Here is a 24,857-nt window from a genome sequence, read left to right as displayed (position 1 = left end):
GTAAATGGGCTATATCGGTCCACATTGTGACCTAGCTGCCATATAAACTGATCTGGGATCTTGATTTCTTGAGCCGCTAAAGGGCAAAATTTTTTGTCCGATTTGGCTGAAATTTTGCATGAGATGTTTTGTTATGACTTCCAACAACTGTGCTGAATATGGTTGAAATCGGTTCATAACCTGATATAGCTGTCATATAAACCTATCTGGGGTCTTGACTTCTTGAGTATCTAGAGTGCACAATTCCTATCCGATTTGGCTGAAATTTTGCATGACATGTTTTGTTATGACTTCTAACAACTGTGTTAAGAATAGTTCAAATCGGTCCATAACCTGATGTAGCTGCCATATAAACCGATCTGGGGTCTTGATTTCTTGAGCCACTAGAGGGCGCAATTATTATCCGATTTGGCTGAAATTTTGCATGAGGTGTTTTGTTATGACTTCTAACAACTGTGTTAAGAATAGTTCAAATCGGCCCATAACCTGATATAGCTGCCATATAAACCGATCTAGGGTCTTGACTTCTTGAGCCACTAGAGGGCGCAATTATTATGCGATTTGGCTGAAATTTTCCATGAGGTGTTTTGTTATGACATCCAACAACTGTATTAAGAATGGTTTAAATCGGTCCATAACATGATATAGCTGTCATATAAACCGATCTGGGGTCTTGACTTCTTGAGCCACTAGAGGGCGCAATTATTATCCGATTTAGCTGAAATTTTGCATGAGGTGTTTTGTTTTAACTTCCAATAACTGTGCTAAGAATAGTTCAAATCGGTCCATAACCTGATATAGCTGTCATATAAACCAATTTGGGATCTTGATTTCTTAAGCGTCTTAAGGGCGCAAGTATTATCCGATTTGGCTGAAATTTTGTACCACGGCCTCTCTCATGACCTTTAACATACGTGTCGAACATGGCATGAATCGGTTTATAGCCTAATACAGCTCCTCTATAAACCGATCTCCCTATTTTACTTCTTCAGCCCCTAATGTGAGCTATTCTTTTTTCCATCCGTCTGTCTGTCGATATCAATCTAACTTTCGAAGAAGTAAATCTAAATTTGGTATACATACATCTTATTAAAGTAGGTCGATTGAGATTGTAAATGGTCCAAATCGGTCTGTGTTTTGATATAGGAGCCATATAAACTAATCTCTCTATATGATATCTTTACCTCTAGAGGTAGTAATTATTATCCAATTTGGCTGAAAATTTGAACCCAAAGTTTCATGATCCACACTACTTATGGTCCTAATCGGTTAATTTCTTTATATAGCTCCTATATGTCACTTTTTGAACCTCTAGAGGGCGCTATTACTATCCGATTTCGCTCAAATTTTCAACGTGGTGTTTTTATATGACATCTAACAGCCATGGCAAGTAGAGTACATATCGGGCAATATCTTTATATGAAACTCCTATTTATTTGAAAAAGTCATTAAAGGAACTTGTTGCATGCGATCCACTGTGGGGAGTATATAAGATTCAGCCCAGTCGAACTTTACCCGCTTTTACTGTTTTTCAGTAAACTTCCTTTAAACCCGCTTCAAAACACCTATCGCATGTGTTGCTCGTTTACCATTCTAAAAAGGCCTGAGAGTAACCAACAACAAATAAATCCAAATACACAATCCTCCAATGATAAGACCCGTAATTGAGTGGCAGCTCTTAAGCACCGCTTCCACAATGCACATCTCCACCAATTGAGAATCATTCAAGTGCACTTTGCACTAAGCCAGTTAAACATGGATGAATGGATGAAGGATATTTAGATGAATGCCCGACTAGGCGAATGCTTATTCCAGACAATATAATAATGGTTAACAATCAATCACTGTATTATGCCATTAGAGTACGAGTACATGGGATAGAATACATGAAAATATGGCGTGTATACTCGATCCCATGTGTTAAAATATACATGCTTGGCAAAAGGGTAGATGGAAATGAAATGTCCAGGAAAAAGTATGCTCTTGAATCAAATCTGAACCGTATGGCACATTTGAAATCCCCCATGGACCAACATCGATATGAAGTATTTTTTATTGATATATGATTTTTTAAAAGAAAGTAAATGCATTTTTAATAAAACTTAGAATGAACTTTAATCAAATAGAATGAACTTTACACTTTTTTTCTAAAGCAAGCTAAAAGTAACAGCTGATAACTGACAGAAGAAAGAATGCAATTACAGAGTCACAAGCTGTGAAAAAATTTGTCAACGCCGACTATATGAAAAATCCGCAACCCAATAGTTAAATCGAATCAGGAAATGATTTTAAATGACTTTTTGCCCATTGGCCATTGCCCATATACATACAAATGAATTACATCTCACTCATTTAGCCATATTCAGAAAGATGCCATGGAAAGACTAGTTGCATTTTTACTGGATTATAAAATGCAGTCTTTTAGGCCTTCAATAATGCAATACGCTAGAAGTGGAGTGTATATGCGTATGAGCTCTCCTCAAATGTCAACTTTCATTAGTATTTAAGAGAAGGGCAACTGTTTTCCACCGCTGAGAAGGCTAGTGGATCTATAAGCCTTTGTAATAACCCAAAAAAACACAAAGCAATATAGATATCCCTCTATTCTTCCTGAACCCACATTGGCAATAATGTAAAGCGAACTGCGATCAATGTAGGTCATAAGCTGTTTCTTGAGAATATGATCCACTTCTTTCGAAAGCACCGGCAGCAATGTTATTGGCCTATATTCTGATACATTACCAGTGCTGCTCTTTTTCCTTATAGCGTTAATCCTTGCAATCTTCGAGCTGTTTGGTAATGTGAATGTTATGGTTATGTTATTAACCAAAAGAAGAAGAACAAGTAAAAGCGTGCTAAGTTCGGCCGGGCCGAATCTTATATACCCTCCACCATGGATCGCATTTGTCGAGTTCTTTCCCCGGCATCTCTTCTTTGGCAAAATAAAGGATATAAGAAAAGATTTGCTCTGCTATTAGAGCGATATCAAGATATGGTCCGGTTTGGACCACAATTAAATTATATGTTGGAGACCTGTGTAAAATGTCAGCCAATTCGAATAAGAATTGCGCCCTTTATGGGCTCAAGAAGTAAAATAGAGAGATCGATTTATATGGGATCTGTATCGGGCTATAGACCGATTCAGACCATAATAAACACGTATGTTAATGGTCATGAGAGAATCCGTCGTACAAAATTTCAGGCAAATCGGATAATAATTGCGACCTCTAGAGGCTCAAGAAGTGAAGAACCCAGATCGGTTTATATGGCAGCTATATCAGGTTATGAACCGACTTGTACTTTATTTGACATAGTTCTCGAAGGTAACAATAAAAAAACGTCTTGCGAAATTTCAGCCAAATCGGATAGGAATTGCGCCCACTAGAAGCTCAAGAAGTCAAGTCCCCAGATCTGTTTATATGATAGCTATATCAGGTTATGAACCGATTTGAACCATATTTGGCACAGTTGTTGGATATCATAATAAAATACTACGTGCCAAAATTCATTCAAATTGGATAAGAATTGCTTACTCTAGAGGCTCAAGAAGTCAAGACCCAAGATCGGTTTATATGGCAGCTATATCAGGTTATGAACCGGTTTGAACCATACTTGCCACAGCTGTTGGATATCGTAACAAAACACGTCGTGCAAAATTTCGTACCAATCGGATAAGAATTGCGCCCTCTAGAGGCTCAAGAAGTCAAGACCCCAGATCGGTTTATATGACAGCTATATCAGGATATGAACCGATTTGAACTATTCTTGGCACAGTTGTTGGATATTATAACAAAACACGTCGTGGAAAATTTCATTCCAATCGGATAAGAATTGCGCACTCTATAGGCTCAAGAAGTCAAGACCCAAGATCGGTTTATATGGCAGCTATATCAGGTTATGAACCGATTTGAACCATACTTGCCACAGTTGTTGGATATCATAACAAAACACGTCGCGCAAAAGTTTATTCAAATCGGATAAGAATTGCGCCCTCTAGAGGCTCAAGAAGTCAAGACCCAAGATCGGTTTATATGACAGCTATATCAAAACATGGACCGATATGACCCATTTACAATACCAACCCACCTACACTAATAAGAAGTATTTGTGCAAAATTGCAAGCGGCTAGCTTTACTCCTTCGGAAGTTAGCGTGCTTTCGACAGACAGACGGACGGACGGACATGGCTAGATCGACATGAAATGTCACGACGATCAAGAATATATATACTTTATGGGGTCTCAGACGAATATTTCGAGTAGTTACAAACAGAATGACGAAATTAGTATACCCCCCATCTTATGGTGGTGGGTATAAAAATGTATCACCACATTTCAACATAAAAATATTCACAAAGCACATGGCTGTCACCCGATCAAAAGGAAGGAACCAAATTGATCACGTTGTGATAGATGGAAGGCATTCATCCAGCGTCGAAGATGTACGATCGATCCGTGGAACGAATAACGATTCGGGTCATAACCTTGTTGCAGCAAAGGTTCGCACCCGTTTGAACATGGCGAGGAAAGTACGATCTGACACTGCACGGAAGCTGGACATTGAAAAACTGCAAACACAACAAATGGCAGCGGCATACTCCACTCGATCGACTCAACTGCTTCATGAAAGCACTCCTTGTTCCGATGATATAATAGCGCAGTGGCAAACTATTGCCCACTCCATGGAAAATGCCGCGAAATCTCTACTTGGGTATCGGAAGCCGTCTTCAAGAAACCCATGATACGACCAAAAGTGTCGAGATCCTACTGAAGCCAAGAATGCGGCATATAGAGCAACCCTGCAATCAGTAGCAAAGCGCCAGATGAAGGAAAGGTATCGGAAGAAAAGGAGAGAGGAGAAACGGCTATTCCGCAGAAAGAAAAAGGAAATGTAAATACGTGAATGTGAGCGAATTGAGATGTACAGGAGTCAGAACGAAGTCCGGAAATTCTACCAAAGAATTAAACAACAAACCGATGGCTTCGGTGCAGGCACATCCTCCTGCAGAGACAAAAAAGGAAATCTGGTAACTGACACAGATAACATGCTGAGGATATGGAAAGATCATTTTACCCAACTACTACTGTCCGACGTTGGCGGCGAAGAGGATACCGCAGAACCAATCCCTGATGATGGTATAGAATGTTAACCTCTTAGTCAGAATGAGGTCCAAGTAGCAGTGACCCGACTAAAGAACAACAAGGCAGCAGGAGCCGACGTGTTACCCGCTGAAATGTTTAAGACCGGAGGCGATACGATGATAAGGCGAATGCATCAGCTTTTCTGCGCAATCTGGCTAGAAGAACGCATATCCGATAATAGGAACCTCAGCATACTATGTCACGTACACAAGAAAGGAGACAAGACGGAATGTGTATGAGATAAGACGGAATGTGCCAACTACAGAGGAATAAGTCTCCTCCCCATCGCATACAAGATACTCTCGAGGGTACTGTGTGAAAGATTAAAACCTAAAGTCAATGAGATAATTGGGTCCTATCAATGCGGTTTTAGACCTGGTAAATCCACCCTGGACCAGATATTCGCACTGCGCCAAATCCTGGAAAAGACCCGAGAAGAACAAATCAACACCTACCATCTCTTTGTTGAGTGCAAAGCCACCTTCAATACTCCTTTACGTTCAAAGGTATTTCAAGCCATGTCTGAGCTTAGTATCCCTGCAAAATTTATAAGACTCTGCAGGATGACACTTGCTGATACGCGTTCCTCAGTAAGAATAGGAAAGAATCTCTCCGAACCATTTAATACTAAACGAGGTTTCAGACAAGGAAACAGGCTATCGTGTGATCTCTTTAATATCCTGCTGGAGAAGATTATACGAGATGCAGATGTGAATAGATGTGGCACACTAATCATAAGAGAGGAGGCCACCGTAGCGCAGAGGTTAGCACGTCCGCCTATGACGCTGAATGTCTGGGTTCGAATCCTGGGGAGACCATGAGAGAAAAAACATTTTTCAGCGGTGGTTTTCCCCTCCAAATGCTGGCAACATTTGTGAGGTACCATGCCATGCAAAACTTCTCTCCAAAGAGGTGTCGCATTGCGGCACGCCGTTCGGGCTCGGCTATAAAAGGGAGCCCCCTTATCATTGATCTTGAACTTAAATCGAACTGCACTCGTTGATATGTGAGAAGTTTGCCCCTGTTCCTTAGTGTTCATGGGCAAAATTTGCAATTTGCAAATCACAAGAGAACACATGCTACTCACCTATGCCGACAACGTCGATATTATAGGTCAGTCACCGGAAGTAGTAACTGTAGCCTTTGAAAGAATCGAAAGAGAGTCAGTGAAAATGGGTCTGGCTGTAAATGGAGATAAGACGAAATGGATGGTCTCAACTCCCAAAAAGCCTTGCACAACCGAGCAGATAAAGAAAATGAAGATAGTTGGGAACTACAACTTTGAGATATTCAGTAACTTTATCTACCTCGCCGTAACCGAAACGAATGACACCAGTTTTGAGATTAAGCGAAAAATAACACTGGCAATCAGATGCTACTTTGGACTAAGTAAGCAGTTTAGAAACCAGGCCACCTCTCGCCATACGAAGCTTACACTTTACAAGACACTGATACTACCCGTCCTGTTATATGGTTCTGAAGCATGGGTACTTGTGATAGCAGATGAGGCAGTACTTGGAGTATTTGAGAGAAAGATTAATCGTGAAATATATGGACCAGTTTGCGTTAATGGAGAATATAGGCGACGTATGAACCACGGGTATGAGCTGTATGACGACGATAGCATAGTTACACGCCTCAAAATACAACGGCTACGCTGGGCTAGGTGATGTTGTCAGAATGGATGGAGAAGTTCCAGCAAAGAAGTCTTTTGAAGGCAAACATGGGGTTACACGCAAACCGGGAAGACCAAAAGCCCGATGGAAAGATCAAGATGTGGGAGATACCTCGAAACTTGGTGTCAGAGATTTTTAGAATGAGCGCAGAAGATCGAGACGCTTGGAACGCTCTTCTAAGTTCGGCTAGTGGAACAAGTATTCGGTCATAGCCAATTAAAGTAAAATAATTAAGTATTTTCACCGGAGGCCAAAACTCTACCATCTGTGAGAATATCATGAAAATCGGTTTTGAGTCTATACGGTATAGAGAAAGTAAGAAACAAATAAAAAGCGCAAAAATTTCATCATTTTTATAGAATGGAAGATATGGTTCTCACGTCTTCTTGGTGTTTTCTCCAACACTTCCTCTTACCGCGAGAATTTGCCTCCGTAGAGGGCTACCCAATCAACCTAAACTAGCTTTTGAATTGTTTTTCTCTTGCGTCTTCTTTGACATTTTCATTTCGCAGGTAACACCTTCCACTGAATTTTTACCATCACACTTCAGTCTCTTAGGCAATGTTGAAATGAAACATTCCATAGAGGCAGAGCACCCTTTAGCTCAACCACTGGACATGAGTACATAGAGCAGTAATTGTGGGTGTGTAGAAAAAAATTATTCGAGTGTACTTACCACTGCCACTATCGTATGATTTGGTGGTGGAGCTGCCGGTGTTCGAACGCTTAATCTCGCGACGACCCATGTTGCTGTTTGCAATTGCTGTTCCTGCTCCTGTTGCTGAAGGTGTTGCTGATTGCTGTTGTTGTTGCTGCTGCTGTTCGGCTAGGTGTGGTGGGGGTGCGACAATGTAATGCAATTGAGAAAAGTGTTGTTGTTGCTGATGATGATGATGATGTCGGTGTTTGTGGTGTTGATGATGAGTTTGTTGCTGCTGCAATAAAGTTAGATTTTTCTGTTGGTGGTGGGGATGATGATGATGATGTCGGTGGTGTTTTTGTTGCTGCTGCTGCTGCTGATGATGATGCTGATAATGGTAGATACTTTTGGGTGAGTTATTGGCCGACCTACAGCCTGTTGCACCAATGCCCGTGGTAGATGAGGATGGTAGAGTGTTATTCTCGTTCTTCGTCGATGTTGATGGCGAGGGCCAGGCAGTACTTGCCGCCGCTAATGCTACAGCTGTTGTTGTGGCCAGCGAGGGAGCTGACAAAGACTTGAGGGTGCAGGAATCTTCGTCGTCGTCGTCGTCGAAGACCAAATGTGCTTTCGGTGGGAATTCAAAGTGATTTATATGTAATTGATTGATGTGGCTATGGCTGGGCACGAGTATCGAGGATGATGTGGCTTGGCTTCCCTTCGACTTCGAGTCAACCTCTTTGCCTGGTGGTAGGGGGTTAGTGGTGGTAGCGGCTTCAGTAAATCGGACTTCGTTGGTTCTATTGGTGGTGGTGCTTTTGGTTGTGACTGTGGTGGCTGCTGCTGCTGTTGCTGTTGCTGTGCCTGTATTGCAAACACAATGGGGTGTAGGTGGTGGTGGTGCTGGACAAGCGTTGATGTTAGTGCTGCTGCTGCTACTGCTGCTGTTGTTATTGCCCTGGCCCGAGAATGACCGTTTGCGTAGTGATGTGTGTCTTAACCCTTTGACAGGGTGTAATGGATACTATCGGCCGGCAATACGAACCCAATCACGATTTTCGCTGTTATACCAAATGCCTACAATGAAAAAAACAAAAACAACAAAAACGATACAAGTGAATAAACAAATCAGAATTAATTGGTTTCCCTGTAACATAGCATTCTAGGAAGGCTGGCATCGCCAATTTGGCAAATAAAATAAATCATGAGTTTCACACACACACATAAAAACATACAGTGGCCCAGAAAAGTCTAGAGGTCCTTCTCAGAAAAAACACATTTTATAAAATTTTTATATGATAAAGTTATTCTGGTTAATGTCGCAAAAAATGGTTCACCATGGCTACCAATATTTGAAGTGAACGTTTATTGGGTACAATCATATCATCATTAAGTAAATGTCAGTTTACCCAGCTGCCATTTACCCAAGGGTATGAAGACTTATTTGTGCCATTGTGTATTTTTATACCCTTGCTAAGTAATGGCGCATGTAACCAACTCATTTGGCTGCTGGCTGTTTTAGATTTGTTTTTGTTCATAACATTGGCCATTACAACCAACTTTTTCATTTACTTTTGCTGTCAAATACAATTTGAGATTACAATGCTATTGAGTTGCGTAATAACGAGTTCAAGCGTTTGGCAAACTAACAAAATGAAAATAATATCGAACAAATATCACATTTTAGATGGACCATAATTTTATTGGGAACAGGTAATGGGTATTAGGGTGTGATTAAGGCTGTAGTGCTGTCGTTATATAAGCCACATTAGTTGGGGCGTATTCGCCGCAAGGATGACTGAGGAGAGAGAACTAGCTTAACGACCCAGTGGAACGTAGTTTTGGCAGGAGACGGTATGCTACCAATAAATCCAGCAGTGTCTGACCCAGAGGGGGGCGGCTTGATGGTTTGTATCTAATATCTTATAAGGCGTCTGGATGATATTAGGATCGAGACTAGTACGATCCTAATTATGGCATACTGAAACACACGGAATTGGATTGATGAACCCCTGGCCTGGCGGTTGTAGGATTCTGGAAACTTGAGTAAACCCTAGACCAAATATTCAGACTACGACAAATCCTGGAAAAGACCCGAGAAGGACCAAACAACACCTACCATATATCTGTTGTCTGCAAAAACGCATTCGATAGCCATATATTGGGTTGCCCAAAAAGTAATTGCGGATTTTTTAAAAGAAAGTAAATGCATTTTTAATAAAACTTAGAATGAACTTTAATCAAATATACTTTTTTTACACTTTTTTTCTAAAGCAAGCTAAAAGTAACAGCTGATAACTGACAGAAGAAAGAATGCTATTACAGAGTCACAAGCTGTGAAAAAATTTGTCAACGCCGACTATATGAAAAATCCGCAATTACTTTTTGGGCAAAGGTATTTCAAGCCATGTCTGAGTTTGGTATCCCTGCAAAATTAATAAGACTCTGCAGGATGACACTTGCTGATACGCGTTCCTCAGTAAGAATGGGAAAGAATGTCTCCTCACCATTTAATACCAAACGAGGTTTCAGACAAGGAGACAGCCTTTCGTGTTATCTCTGATATACTGTTGGAGAAGATTTTACGGGATGCAGATGTGAATGGACATGGCACACTACTAACAAGAGAACCCATGCTACTCACTTATGCCGAAGACATCGACATCGACTAGTAATTGCAGCCTTTGAAAGAATCGTAAGAGAGTCAGTGAAAATTGGTCTGGCTGTAAATGGAGATAAGACAAAATGGATGGTTTCAACTCCCAAAACGCCTTGGGTTGCCCAAAAAGTAATTGCGGATTTTTCATATAGTCGGCGTTGACAAATTTTTTCACAGCTTGTGAATCTGTAATTGCATTCTTTCATCCGTCAGTTATCATCTGTTACTTTTAGCTTGCTTTAGAAAAAAAGTTTTAAAAAAGTATATTTGATTAAAGTTCATTCTAAGTATTATTAAAAATGCATTTACTTTCTTTTAAAAAATCCGCAATTACTTTTTGGGCAACCTAATACAACCGATAAGATAAAGAAAATGCAGAAAGTTGGGAACCACAACTTTGAGATAGTCAGCAACTTTATCTTCCTCGGCACCGCCGTAAACGAAACGAATGACATCAGTTTTGAGATAAAGCGAAGATACTACCGGCAAACAGATGCTACTTTGGATTAAGTAAGCAGTTTAGAAACAAGTAAAAGCGTGCTAAGTTCGGCCGGGCCGAATCTTATATACCCTCCACCTTGGATCGCATTTGTCGAGTTCTTTTCCCGGCATCTCTTCTTAGGCAAAAAAGGATATAAGAAAAGATTTGATCTGCTATTAGAGCGATATCAAGATATGGTCCCGTTTGGACCACAATTAAATGTTGGAGACCTGTGTAAAATGTCAGCCAATTCGAATAAGAATTGCGCCCTTTGGGGGATCAAGAAGTAAAATAGAGAGATCGATTTATATGGGCGCTGTATCAGGCTGACCGATTCAGACCATAATAAACACGTATGTTGATGGTCATGAGAGGATCCGTAGTCCATAATTTCATTCCAATCGGATAAGAATTGCGACTTCTAGAGGCTCAAGAAGTCAAGATCCCAGATCGGTTTATATGGCAGCTATATTAAAACATGGACCGAGTTGAACTATACTTGGCACAGTTGTTGGATATCATAACAAAACACGTCGTGCAAAATTTCATTCCAATCGGATAAGAATTGCGCACTCTAGAGGCTCAAGAAGTCAAGACCCATGATCGGTTTATATGGCAGCTATATCAAAACATGGGCCAATATGGCCCATTTACAATACCAACCGACCTACACTAATAAGAAATACTTGTGCAAAATTTCAAGCGGCTAGCTTTACCCCTTCGGAAGTTAGCGTGCTTTCGACAGACAGACGGACGGACGGACATGGCTAGATCGACATAAAATGTCGCGACGATCAAGAATATATATACTTTATGGGGTCTCAGACGAATATTTCGAGTAGTTACAAACAGAATGACGAAATTAGTATACCCCCCATCTTATGGTGGAGGGTATAAAAAGTAACCTCGAAAGAGTAAATTTTAAGTTAGGAAGTCCGTGCTTCTTACCAAATCCTTAATTGTTTTCAATACCACTCCCCATTGTTGGTTCATGTCTAGTATTGTGTCCCCAACTAAGTGCCGGTATCTTTTAGACGCGACAGCCTGGTCAATGACAAAGGAAAAGCTCCAACGTCTCATCATCTTCCCCGCATGCCCTACACATGCTATCACTTGCGGCACCGATTTTACATAAGTGAGCTCGTGGCCACCGTAGCGCAGAGGTTAGCATGTCCGCCTATGACGCTGAACGCATGGGTTCAAACCCCGACGTGAACATCAGAAAATTTTTCAGCGATGGTTATCCCCTCACTAATGCTGGCTACATTTGTGAGGTACTTTGCCATGTAAAAACGTCTCCCTAAAGAGGTGTCGCACTGCGGCACGCCGTTCGGACTCGCCTATAAAAAGAAGGCCCCTTATCATTGAGCTTAAAATTAAATCGGCCAGCACTCATTGATATGTGAGAAGTTCACCCCTGTTCCTTAGTGGAATGTACATGGGCAAATTTGCATTAGCATTGAGCTCGTAGTCCTATGTGTCCCGTTATGATGCCAATAGCTATACTGACCTCCTTCTTGCTTCCTTTCAGTAATAGCTTCGTCTTTTCACGATCTGGATCCCCCCATAGGATTTTCGCCGTTCTACCAACCGTTTCGCTGTTCCACAATGTTGCATGCGCATTCGCCGTTCACTCTTTTAACTCGGACTGGGTCGACCCGTAATCTTCGTCCGTCGAGGGGTGGCCCTGGTTCTAAAGTGTTTACATAATCCAAAGTGGCATCTGTTTGCCAGTATTATTCTTCGCTTCATTGCAAAACTTAATGGCATAAATATAAGGGAGAAAGTGGCACAGGGCACGCCAAAGGAGGGCATTTTATCGCCACTCCTATGGGTGACAACCATAAATGACCTATTACGGATGCTGACTGAGGAGGGATTTGAACCCGTCTGACGTTAAAATACTTCCAAGAAGTAAGGTTCCAAACGAGCTATGCAGAAGGGCCGAAAGGGTCTTGCATATGGCATATGGCTGTGATAGACCCATGGGTCTTTATGTTAACCCAGAGAAGACTGAAATTTGCCTGTTCACGAGGAAGACGAAGGTGGGCCAATTTAATGCATCACATTTCCTCAATAAGACGATTTCGATATCTGACAAGGTCAAATATTTAGGTGTGATCTTGGACAGGAAACTGAATTAGAAGTGTCACATTCAGGAGCGTACTGAGTAGGCTCATTGATGTTGGGCACTATGTAGATGGGGCCTGAATCCTAGGATAGTCCACTGGCTCTACAGGAGCGTGATTAGACCAATACTGTGGATTGCTAGGGAGAAAAAGTGCAACATAAGGAACATACAACAGGTTCAGAGAAAATGTTGGCTTGGCATAGGCGGAGCGATGAGGACCACGCCCACTAGGACACTGGAGACTATTCTAGATATCCGACCCATTGACATATAGATTAAGTGTGAGGCAGCCACTGTGGCTATGAGACTTAAGGCGATGGGAGAATGGATTGAGGATGGGAGCAGCTCATACCATCGCGGTATAATGAAGGCGACGATAGGGAACCTAGAAGGAAGGGGTTTCCGAGCGGATACCTGAGATGAACGTTGAAGTCAAGTGCGAGGCACTGCTGCCATTAGCATAGTCTTGGATTGACGGGACCCTAGTATAGCCATCTGGAAGATCATGTTACACGGATGGATCAAAGCAAGAGAACAGAGTCGGCCTGGTGGTCTACATTGAGAACCCAGGGACTGAGATCTGTTTTAGACTGCCTGACCATAATACGATTCTGCAGGCGGATATCCGGGCGATCACGGAATGCGTGAAGTGGTGTGGTGCTAACGCGAGGACGTCGAGTGTGAATATCTTTACCGACAGTAAAATTGCCATAAGGGCAATAACAACCAGGACGCTAAGGTCACAAACAGTCCTGCAGTGTAGAAAAGAGATTAACGCCTTCTCTGAGGATGGCAAAATCCGCATCGTTTGGGTGACGCACCATAACGGAGTAAGGAGAAATGAAAGGGCAGACGATTTGGTGGTGAAGGCCAGAGGACTGCCGTCAATAAGCTTGGTTAACCCGAAGCCTTTGGTGTAGACGCAATCCGAGTTAAGGGAGTGGGCGACAATCGCGCATGCAACACTGTGGAACAGCTAAACGGTCAGTAGGACGGCGAAAATCCTATGGGAGGATCCAGATCGTGAAAAGACGAGGCTATTACTGAAAGGAAGCAAGAAGGAGGTCAGTATAGCGATTGGCATCATAACGGGACACATAGGACTACGAGCTCGCTTATGTAAAATCGGGGCGGCAAGTGATAGCACGTGCAGGGCATGCGGGGAAGATGATGAGACGTTGGAGCATTTCCTTTGTCATTACACGGCTTTCGGGTCTAACCGATACCGGCACTTAGGTGGGGACACTATACCAAACATGGACCAACATAGGGGAGTGGCACGGAAAACAATAAAGGTTTTGTAACTAGCACGGAATTCCTAACTTAGTTTTTCTTTTTAGAGGTTTTTTTTTTTTGCATTGAGAGCGCACAACAAGCCGATTACTGGCTTAGGTTTATGTCCGCAGTGGCATGGGGCGGATTAATATCTGAACCCTCTTTTCAGCCTAACTTAAGCATATCAATGGTGATGAGAAACTAAAGTTCGCGTTTTTTTTTTTCTTTATTTTTCCAAACGGAGTATGCCAGGCTTATCTCACCATGACAACGAATATCAAAAGAAATGAAGGCTTTTTTTTATTGATTACTGAAAAGAAGTTGCCAGGCAACAGGTGGATTTAATCACAGACAATACGCCACTGGTAGACGCTTGTTGGTGTGGCTAGAGCTATTCATCAGCATCAAAGCGTTGCTCTCAAACCACCCAGCTGTTGCTACTTGCTATGAATTTGAAGTTTGTGGTTGTTAATATTAATTCCCAAACAGAAAACTTTTTTCATTTCCATATACACAAAACATATTAATTGTATGTATGGTTTTATTTAAATTTTCTATATCCTCAAGGCTTTTGTGTTATATATTTGCATAGTTAACAAACAAGTTGAAATAGCTTTATTAAATTTTATTTAAATCCACAAACTATAACAAAAAGGAATGGTTTGTCATTTATTTTAATCTCTTCACCACACCCAGAAAAATTAGTCTGTTCAAAACAGCAAACACTGTCTGAAAAGGTGAAAATTTCAGTGAAATCGGATTATAAATGCGCCTTTAATGGGGCCAAGACTTTAAATTAAGGTATCGGTCTATATTGCAGATATATCCAAATCTGGACCAATTTTGGCCAAGTTGTAGTAAAATTTCGTAGAGCCTAACGCAATTCACTGTCCCAAATTTCGGCGAAATCGGACAACAAATGCGCCTTTTATGTGCTCAAAACTTTAAATCGAGAAATCGGTCTATATGGCAGCTATATCCGAATCCGGACCGATCTGGGCCAAATTGAAGAAGGATGTCGAAGGACCTAACACAACTTATTGTCCCAAATTTCGGCGACATAGGACAATAAATGCGCCTTTTATGTACTCAAAACCTTAAAACGAGATATAGGTCTATATGGCAGCTATATCCAAATCTGGACCGATTTTGGCCATACTGCAGAAGTATTTTGAGATGCTCAACTTAACTCACTGTCCCAAATTTTGGCAAAATCGGACAATAAATGCGCCTTTTATGTGCTCAAAACCTACAAACGAGAGATCGGTCTATATGGCAGCTATATCCAAATCTGGACCGATCTGTGCCATATTGCAGAAGTATGTCGAGGGGCTTAACTTAACTCACCGTCCCAAATTTCGGCGATATCGGACAATAAATGCGCTTTTTATGGGCCCAAAACCATAAATCGAAAGATCGGTCTATTTGGCAGCTATATCCAAATCTGAGCCGATCTGGGCCAAATTGAAGAAGGATGTCGAAGGGCCTAGCACAACTCATTGTCCCAAATTTTGGCAAAATCGGACAATAAATGAGCCTTTTAGGGGCGCAAGGCCATTAATCGAGAGATCGGTCTACAGCTATATCCAAATCTGGACCGATCTGGGCCAAATTGAAGAAAGACGTCGATGGGCGTAGCACAACTCACTTTCCCAAATTTTGGCAAAATCGGACAATAAATGCGCCTTTTATGGGCCCAAAGCCCTAAATCAAGAGATCGGTCTATATGGCAGCTATATCCAAATCTGGACCGATCTGGGCCAAATGGAAGAAGGAGGTCGAAGAAGAATGTTGCAGGTCCTAACACAACTCACTGTCCCAAATTTTGGCAAAATCGGACAATAAATGCGCCTTTTATGGGCCCAAAGCCCTAAATCAAGAGATCGGTCTATATGGCAGCTATATCCAAATCTGGACCGATCTGGGCCAAATTGAAGAAGGATGTCGAAGGACCTAACACCACTCATTGTCCCAAATTTCGGCGACATCAAACAATAAATGCGCCTTTTATGTGCTCAAAACCTTTAAACGAGATATCGGTCTATATGGCAAATATATCCAAATCTGAACCGATCTGGCCCAAATTGAAGAAGGATGTCGAAGGGCCTAGCACAACTCATTGTCCCAACTTTCAGCAAAATTCGATAATAAATGTGTCTTTTATGGGCCTAAGAACCAAAATCGGCCGATAGGTCTATATGACAGCTATATTGAAATCTGGACCAATCTGGGCCAAATTGAAGAAGGGTGTCAAAGAGCCTAACACAACTCACTGTCCCAAATTTCAGCAATAATGGATAATAAATGTGTTTTTTGCCCTGTTGGGGGTGTTTTGGGGAAGGGGTGATGCCTAAAATACATGGTCCTACATTTGGATATCAAATTCGTATTCTACTCCCAAATACCTTTATTTGAGCCCCATATTGCGATGGTCACTAAAAACCAGCTGTTTGTGGGTATTTTGGGAAAGGGGTAGTCCCCCAGAAAATTGGTCCCGAATGTGGGTATCCATTCTTGCTCTACCCCCCAATTCCTTTGATTTAAGCTCCATTGATTTAAGCTCCATTGAAATGGTCAGTAAATATGCCCGATTTAGGGGTGTTTTGGGCATTGGGGTGGTCCCCCACACACTAAGCCCTGAAGATATATCAGCAACGTGCTCTGTTCTCATATACCTTTATTTGAGCCCCATATTGCGATAGTCAGTAAAAAATTGCTGTTTGTGGGGTATTTTGGGAAAACGGTAGACCCCCAGAAAATTCGTCCCGAATGGGGGTATCAATTCTTGCTCTACCCCAGAATACCTTTCATTTAAGCTCCACATTGACATGGTCGGCAAATATGCCCGTTTTAGGGTGTTTTGGGCATTGGGGTGGTCCCCCAAACACTAAGCGCTGAAAATATATCAGCAACGCGCTCTGTTCTCATATATTTGAACTCCATATTCCCATTGGCCTCAAAATTGGATATCAAATTCGTTATCTAATCTCAAATACCATTCACTTGAACCCCTTATTGAAAAAGCCAGCAAATACGTCCGATTTGGGGTATGGGCCCCTCAAAACTATGAATATCGAGCTACACTGTCTTGAAGACCCAAAGAGTCTTGGTGAGCAAATACGCCCTACTTGGGGGGTTGTTATGGTGGTGGAACATCCCCTAGACAGTTGGTCCCGAATATTGATGTCACATTCATGGTCTATTCCCAAATACCCTTCATTTGAGCTTCATTTCTCCATAGTTGTCAAACGTGTTCGGTTTGGGGGGGGTGTTTTGGGAGATGGGCCACCCACTCAGTGACTTGGCATTGAAAGATATATCATATTCGTGTTCTACTCTAAAATAACTCTTATTAGAACCTCATGTTGCAATGGCCAGCAAATACTTCCTAGTTGGGTGGTGTTGTGGGGGTGGGGTGGCCCCAAAGACACTTTTCCAGAACATTGACATTGCATTCGTGCTTTACTTTCAAAAACATTTCATTTGAGTCCCATATTGCTATGGTGGTAAATTTGTCTTTTTTGGAGTATGTTCTCGGGGATGGGCCCCCGAAACACTTGGTCCCACATCTGGATAGCAGTTTCGTATTCTACCTTTTATTTAAGCCCCATATTGCCATGATCAGTAAATAAGTCCTGTTTGGGGGGTGTTTTGGGGAGGGGGTGGACCCCCACAACTTTGTCCCAAATTTGGATATCAGATTCGAATTTTACTCGTAAATACCTTTCATTTGAGTCCCATAGTGCCAGGGTCGGTATATATGTCCGATTTAGGGTTGTTTTGGGGTTTGGGGTAGTCCCCCAAACACTTGGTCCGACAATTGGATATCATAAAAGTTTTCTTATTTTAAATACCTTTCATTTGAGTCCCATATTGTCGTGATTGGTGTATATATATATATTTGGTAGGTTTTGGGGTGGGGCGCCCCTCCTAGGTACGCCACCCGAAATTTGGATACCAAATATTTGTTTGTTGGTTATTATAAAAGAGCACACAAAATTTCGCTTAAATCGCACCACCCATCTCTAATATCTGGCGTTTCTGAAAATTAGGGTAAGCGGGGGAGTCCACTCCCCCTTTAGATATCAAAATATGTAGTACCCTATTTTCACCATGAGATCATTATGCATCATCAGTGAAATCTTCAAAAAGATCGGTTCAGCCGTTTTTAAGTCTATGAGGAACACACAAACAAACAAACAAACACAAAATTAATTTGTATACCCTCCACCATAGGATGGAGGTATACTAATTTCATCATTCTGTTTGTAACTACTCGAAATATTCGTCTGAGACCCCATAAAGTATATATATTCTTGATCGTCGCGATATTTTATGTCGATCTAGCTATGTCCGTCCGTCCGTCTGTCCGTCCGTCTGTCCGTCTGTCCGTCCGTCAGTCTGTCTCTCGAAAGCACGCTAACTTTCAAAGGGGTAAAACTGCTTGAAATTTTATAGAAATAATTCTCATAAGTGTAGGTCGGTTGGGATTGTAAATGGGCCATATCGGTCCATGTTTTGATATAGCTGCCATATATCGATCTTGGGTCTTGACTCCTAGAGTCTCTAGAGAGCGCGATTCGGATCCGATTGGACTGAAATTTTGCACGACGTGTTTTGGTAGCACTTTCAACATCTACGCTAAGTATGGTTTAAATAGGTCCATGTTTTGATATAGCTGTCATATAAACCGATCTTGGGCCAAGTATAGTTTAAATCGGTCCATGTTTTAATATAGCCGCCATATAAACCGATCTTGGGTCTTGACTTCTTGAGCCTCTAGAGGGCGCAATTCTTATCCGATTTTACTGAAATTTTGCACGACGTGTTTTGGTAGCACTTTCAACATCTACGCTAAGTATGGTTTAAATCGGTCCATGTTTTGATATAGCTGCCATATAAACCGATCTTGGGCCTTGACTTCTTGAGTCTCTAGAGGGCGCAATTCTCGTCAGATTTAATTGAAATTTTGCACGTAGTGTTCTGGTAGCACTTTCAATATCTACGCTAAGTATGGTTTAAATCGGTCCATGTTTTGATATAGCTGCCATGTAAACCGATCTTGGGTCTTGATTTCTTGAGCCTCTAGAGTGCGCAATTCGGGTCCAATTGGACTAAAAATATGCACGATGTGTTTTGTTATGATATTCAAAAACTGCGCCAAGTATGGTCTAAATCTGTCCATAACCCGATATAGCTGTCATATAAACCGATCTTGGGTCTTGACTTCTTGAGTCTCTAGAGGGCGCAATTGTTATCCGAAAGGAATGAAATTTTGCACGACGTGTTTTGTTATGATATCCAACAACAGCGCCAAGTATGGTTCAAATCGGTCAATAACCTGATATAGCTGCCATATAAACCGATCTTGGGTCTTGACTTCTTGAGCCTCTAGAGTGCGCAATTCTTATCCGATTGAAATGAAATTTTGCCCAAGTTGTTTTGTTATGACTTCCAATAACTGTGCTAAGTATGGCGTAAATCGGTCAATAACCTGATATAGCTGCCATATAAACCGATTTTGGGTCTTGACTTCTTGAGCCTCTAGAGTGCGCAATTCTTATCCGATTGGAATGAAATTTTGCCCAAGTTGTTTTGTTATGACTTCCAATAACTGTGCTAAGTATGGCGTAAATCGGTATAGAACCTGATATAGCTGCCATATAAACCGATCTGGAATTTAGACTTCTTGAGCCTCTAGAGGGCAAAATTCTCATCCGATTTGGCAGACAATTTGTACAACGGCTTCTCTCATGACCTTCAACATACGTGTCTAATATGGTCTGAATCGATCAATAGCTTTATACTGCTCCCATATAAACCTATTTCCCGATAGTGGTTCTTAAGCCTCTACAAGGCGCAATTCTTAGCCGAATGAACTAAAATATTACACAATGACTTCTACAATGTTCGGCATTTATTTATGGTCCAAATCGGACTATAGCTCTAATAGCATAACAGTTCTTATTCAATATTCTTTGTTTGCCTAAAAAGAGATACAGCGCATAGAACTTGAAAAATGCGATCCATAGTGGAGGGTATACAAGATTCGGCTCGGCCGAACTTAGCACTCTGTTACTTGTTAATATTTGAAAACAGCAGAAAATGTTTGCTGTTTTAGCAGCAAATTACTGCTGTCCCATTTTCAGCAAACGTTTTTGCTGTTTTTACTAACAAATTTCTATGAGAGCACTTATCATCCATTGCATGAAGTTTTTGCACTTGTTGTCTAAAGTTGTGAGTAAAATTTTATGAAAACTGATTGGCATAAATAATTGTCCTGTATTGATTAATAATTCATTTGTGAAAAATGTTCATTTTGTCAGGTATTAATGTTGAATGTCAATATGACGAATGGTCATAAAATGTCATAGGTTATCTGGCAATGCAGTGGCCCATAAAATTGAATTATTAAACAGCCTTTCAATATTAATTAAATTTGGATGAAAATAAAATTTGTAAAATGATTGAGCTAATGTGGGGGCATAGATATGGGCGATCTAAAAAAATTTAATTGTGAAGGTTCACTGAAGGTTATTAAATGCAAATTTTGCCCATGAACATTCCATTAAGGAACTGGGACAAACTTCTCCCATATCAATGAGTGCTGTCCGATTCAAGTTTAAGCTCAACGATAAAGGATCTCCTTTTTATACCCGAGTCTGAAAGGCGTGCCGCAGTGCGACACCTCTTTGCAGAGAAGTTTTACATGGCATAGTACCTCACAAATGTTGCCAGTGTTTGGAGAGGATAACCACCGCTGAAAATTTTTCTGATGGTCTCGCCAGGATTTGAACCCAGCGTCATAGGCGGATATGCTAACCTCCGCGCTATGTAAGGTTATCATTGAGCTTAAATTTCTATCGGGCAACACTCAATTGACATTGTGAGAAGTTAAACCACATTGAATGCGAAGGTAGAGTTAAGTCCCCGGTATGGGACTTTAATACCAATGTTGTCCAATAAACAAACAATTGGATCACCATGACTAGATTATCTTACAATTTGACAAGATCTAGAATAAAGACGCTTAGAAATATTTCTTTGTGAAGAAATTTGATTTGGTTTGGCATGAGGCCACAGATTTTTGTTCAATGATTACTAAACTTTAAAGCAAAAAGTATATCCTGCAGGATTAAAATGAAAATTCCTCTCCCACTCTCCTTCAAGTGCATTTTTTTTCAAATCTCCCTAAGACCGAGAATTTTTAAACGAAAGCCTCCGGGGCAGGTCAATCTAATTCTTCCACATGAAAGCAGTACATCTTCTCATTTCGTTGTAGTCCCAACCGAAACGTCCTGAAGTCCAACATTGCCAAGTCCAAAAGGTATGCGCCATGGCGAAACAAAACTAATCGCATTATGTTCTTGGTTGAATGCTTTCTAACTGCTTTTGGCTGTCGCCTGTTGATGATGGCTTGGAATACTTCTTCTGTTTCTTGTAAAAAGGAAAGTTAGACACTTTGCCGGGGCATATAGTCCTTTTCATGGCATGTGAAGTGAAATCGAGCACGAGCACACATGACATGACGGATACGTTCATAATGTTTGATGTCAGTACCATGTGCAATGGAGGGATGTAATATTGCCATGGTGGTCACATGTGGTCATGTACAGTGATTTTATGAGTACATTAACGAGGGGCTGATTCGCATCATTGCGAAAGAGGTCTGCAGAATTAATAAAATAAGAGCGTGCTAAGTTCGGACGGGCCGAATCTTAAATATCCTCCACCATGGATCGCATTTGTGGAGTTCTTTGCGCGGCATCTCCTTTAAGGTAAACAAAGAATAATGGATAAGAATTGTTATGCAATTGGAGATATATCCGATATATAGTCCGATTCGGACCATAAGTGAATTGTATTGAGTTGAATAATTTTATTGAAGTAAAAATACAAAGAACAAAAAAGTTTATGTACAATAGAAAAACTTAAATGCAAGGCCTACTTATAGAATTACAAATATTAATTGATTAAACACAAATACTTCAACACTTCCCCTTGTTTAAATAATTAATATTGAGAAGATTGATGAAGTGATGCAATCGAAGCTTTGGTAACGGCTTGGTCATCATGTCTGCAATTTGATATTCAGTTGAGATTTGTGATACCGAAACTTCGCCTTCAATTACCTTTTCACGAATGAAGAAGTGCTTTAAAGAAATATGCTTCGTTCTCTTGTGAAACTCAGGATTTTGAGATAATCGGATAGCAGCAGTGTTATCAATGTGTATTACTGGTACTTCATTATAATTAGTTAAGTCATTGAATAGGCTTTTCAACCACATCAATTCCTTAGCGGCCTCACTCGCTGCTATGATTTCAGCTTCGGTTGTTGAGGTAGATACGGTTGGCTGTCTTTGACTTATCCATGATATAGGACTGCCTGCATAACATGCCACTACTCCAGTTGTTGATCGTCCTGTGCTCGTACAGCCTCCATAATCTGCGTCACTGTAGCATTCCAATTTCTTTTCACCGTTCGTTTTGTAAATTATTCCATAGTCAAGGGTGCCAGCAATGTAACGAAGAACTCGCTTAAGTCTTTGTACATCTTCACTTGTAGGGGATTCCAGAGCTCTTGACAGAACACCAACACTAAATGCCAAATCTGGCCTAGTTCCCAACATTAAATACATTATTGCTCCAACTGCTTGACGATATGGAAAATCATTTGTTGATTTTTGAACTTCTACAACGGTAGCTATATTTTCCATCGGAGTTGATACTGCTCTACATTCAGAGAAGTTAAATTTCTCCAAAATTTTCTTAGCATATGACTTTTGACTTATCTTTACAGAATCATCCGACCTTTTAATTTCTAAACCAAGAAAGTAATCGGCATATTTTTGTGTAATTTTGAATTCGGCTTTAAGTTCATCTAGAAATATCTTCAAGTCTTTAAAATCCGACGCAGCAACTAAACCGTCATCTACATACAGAGCAAGAATTACTTTCTTTCCATGTTTTTCTCTTGTGTATAAACAACAATCAGCTGAGCTTGTCTTAAATCCCAGTTTGGTTAAAAAATTTCGCATTCTAGTATTCCAACACCTTGGTGCTTGCTTAAGACCATACAGACTTCTTTTTAGAGAACAAACTCGATTTGTTCCGTCATCAAATCCTTTTGGCTGTTTCATGAAAATAGTTTCGTCCAACTCTCCATAAAGGAAGGCAGTCGAAACATCGAACTGTGCTAAGTGTATATTTTCTGTAACTGCAACACTTAAGAGAGACCGAATTGTGGACATCCTTGCTACCGGACTAAAAGTTTGGTCATAATCAAGTCCTTTTGTTTGATTATACCCTTTAATGACTAGTCTCGCCTTGAAGGTATCCACACTGCCATCCGCTTTGGTTTTTACTTTGTAAACCCATTTTGATGGGAGAGCTTTAGCACCCTTCGGAAGTTCGGTAAGTACCCATGTTTTGTTTTCTATTAACGAGTTCATTTCCTTTTCCATGGCTGCTAACCACTCTGATCTTTGGTCGCCTTTAGTAGCTTCAGAATATGAATTTGGAGTTTCAATGCTATTAACAAACTCTTGGGAAATCATAGCCAATTCGTCATGAGTTGTTTTTGAAATTATTACTTTCCTATTTCTTAATTTCCTGTAATTGCAATTTTCTTCTTCAGATTCTTGTCTATCATTGCTTCCTGATAAAGCATCTTCAAACTCACTGTCAGATTTTTCATTTCTCTCTAAATTACCTTCAGGATTGTTGCTCGTAGGATCATAATTTTGTTCTTCTAAATTTGGTGAATCTTTGGCTAATTGATCATCTTGTGGTTCAATGTTTATATCCGGCTCTTCATTCTGAATTTCACCATCTTGAATTAAATCATTGAAACGTCTAATCTTTGACAAATCAATACGTTGTGCACCAGGATTTACGTTGGATTTTATTGGGCTTTTTTCTTCTAAGCGATTATTATTTGTTTTCTCCACAAATTTAACATCTCTCGAAACACGAACATCTTTCCTTTCTGGTATATAAATACGATATCGCTCGTCTCCATCATATCCTACCAGGTATCCCTTTTCAGCCTTTTTGTCCATTTTCTTTCGCTTTTGACTTGGAATGTGCATATAACATGTTGACGCAATGATTCGCAAATGTCGGATTCTAGGTTTCTTACCATACCATTTTTCGAATGGGCTAATATCCGCTTCAGATGACTTTCCTGTTCTGTTTAAAATATATATTGCTGATTTCACAAATTCACACCATAGTGATTCTGGAAATTCAATATCCTTATTTGCGTACTTGAAAGTCCTTGCCATTTCTACGATCGTTCTATTCTCTCTTTCAGCACACCCATTTTGCTGCGGGGTATATGGTGCAGTCAACTTATAAGTAACTCCATGCTGAGCAAGAATTTTTCTGACGTCATCGTTGTCAAATTCACCACCGTTGTCGCTGATTAACGTTTTTACAGTGTGACCTTGACATTTTGCGTGAATCAACATCTCTTTAAGCGAATCTTTCACTTCTGATTTTTGTTTTAAGAAATACCCATATCGGTATTTGGTATAATGATCTTTAAATACTACAAGGTACCTGTATCCTCTGAATGAAGGTGGAAAAGGGCCACATACATCTGTTGATACTATTTCCCCAGGTTCACTAGCAGCCTCACGTCTTCCAAAAGGTTTTCTAGAAGACTTTCCAAAAATGCATGGTTCACAATGTTCATTTGTATTCTTCACTGAAATTCCCATATCTTTTTGAAGCTTCATTTTAACATGACGATAGTCCTGATGTCCCCAGCGTTCATGGTATAACTGTAACACCGACTTTTCTTCAAGCAGGGATGTAATCTGTGTGTGTGAATTTGGACGGACATTAAGCT

General features: G+C 40.7%; 1 protein-coding gene across 1 annotated transcript in view; it reads right to left on the bottom strand.

Annotated features, from left to right (window-relative positions):
* LOC106084993 (putative uncharacterized protein DDB_G0288537) overlaps positions 1-9,006 on the bottom strand; it is a 298,030-nt gene extending 289,024 nt beyond the window's left edge. The window contains exons 1-3 of the mRNA XM_059361555.1: positions 8,866-9,006; positions 8,527-8,533; positions 7,493-8,458 (exon numbers count right to left, since the gene is read on the bottom strand). Of these exons, the coding sequence (XP_059217538.1) occupies positions 7,493-8,458; positions 8,527-8,533; positions 8,866-9,006 (1,114 nt within the window). The remainder of the gene's footprint in view (positions 1-7,492; positions 8,459-8,526; positions 8,534-8,865) is intronic.
* Positions 9,007-24,857: the final 15,851 nt, after the last annotated feature.

The sequence above is a fragment of the Stomoxys calcitrans genome, chromosome 2, assembly GCF_963082655.1.
Source record: "Stomoxys calcitrans chromosome 2, idStoCalc2.1, whole genome shotgun sequence".
In the NCBI taxonomy this organism is placed as follows: Eukaryota; Metazoa; Arthropoda; class Insecta; order Diptera; family Muscidae; genus Stomoxys; species Stomoxys calcitrans.
This window is presented reverse-complemented; position numbering and strand designations above follow the sequence as displayed.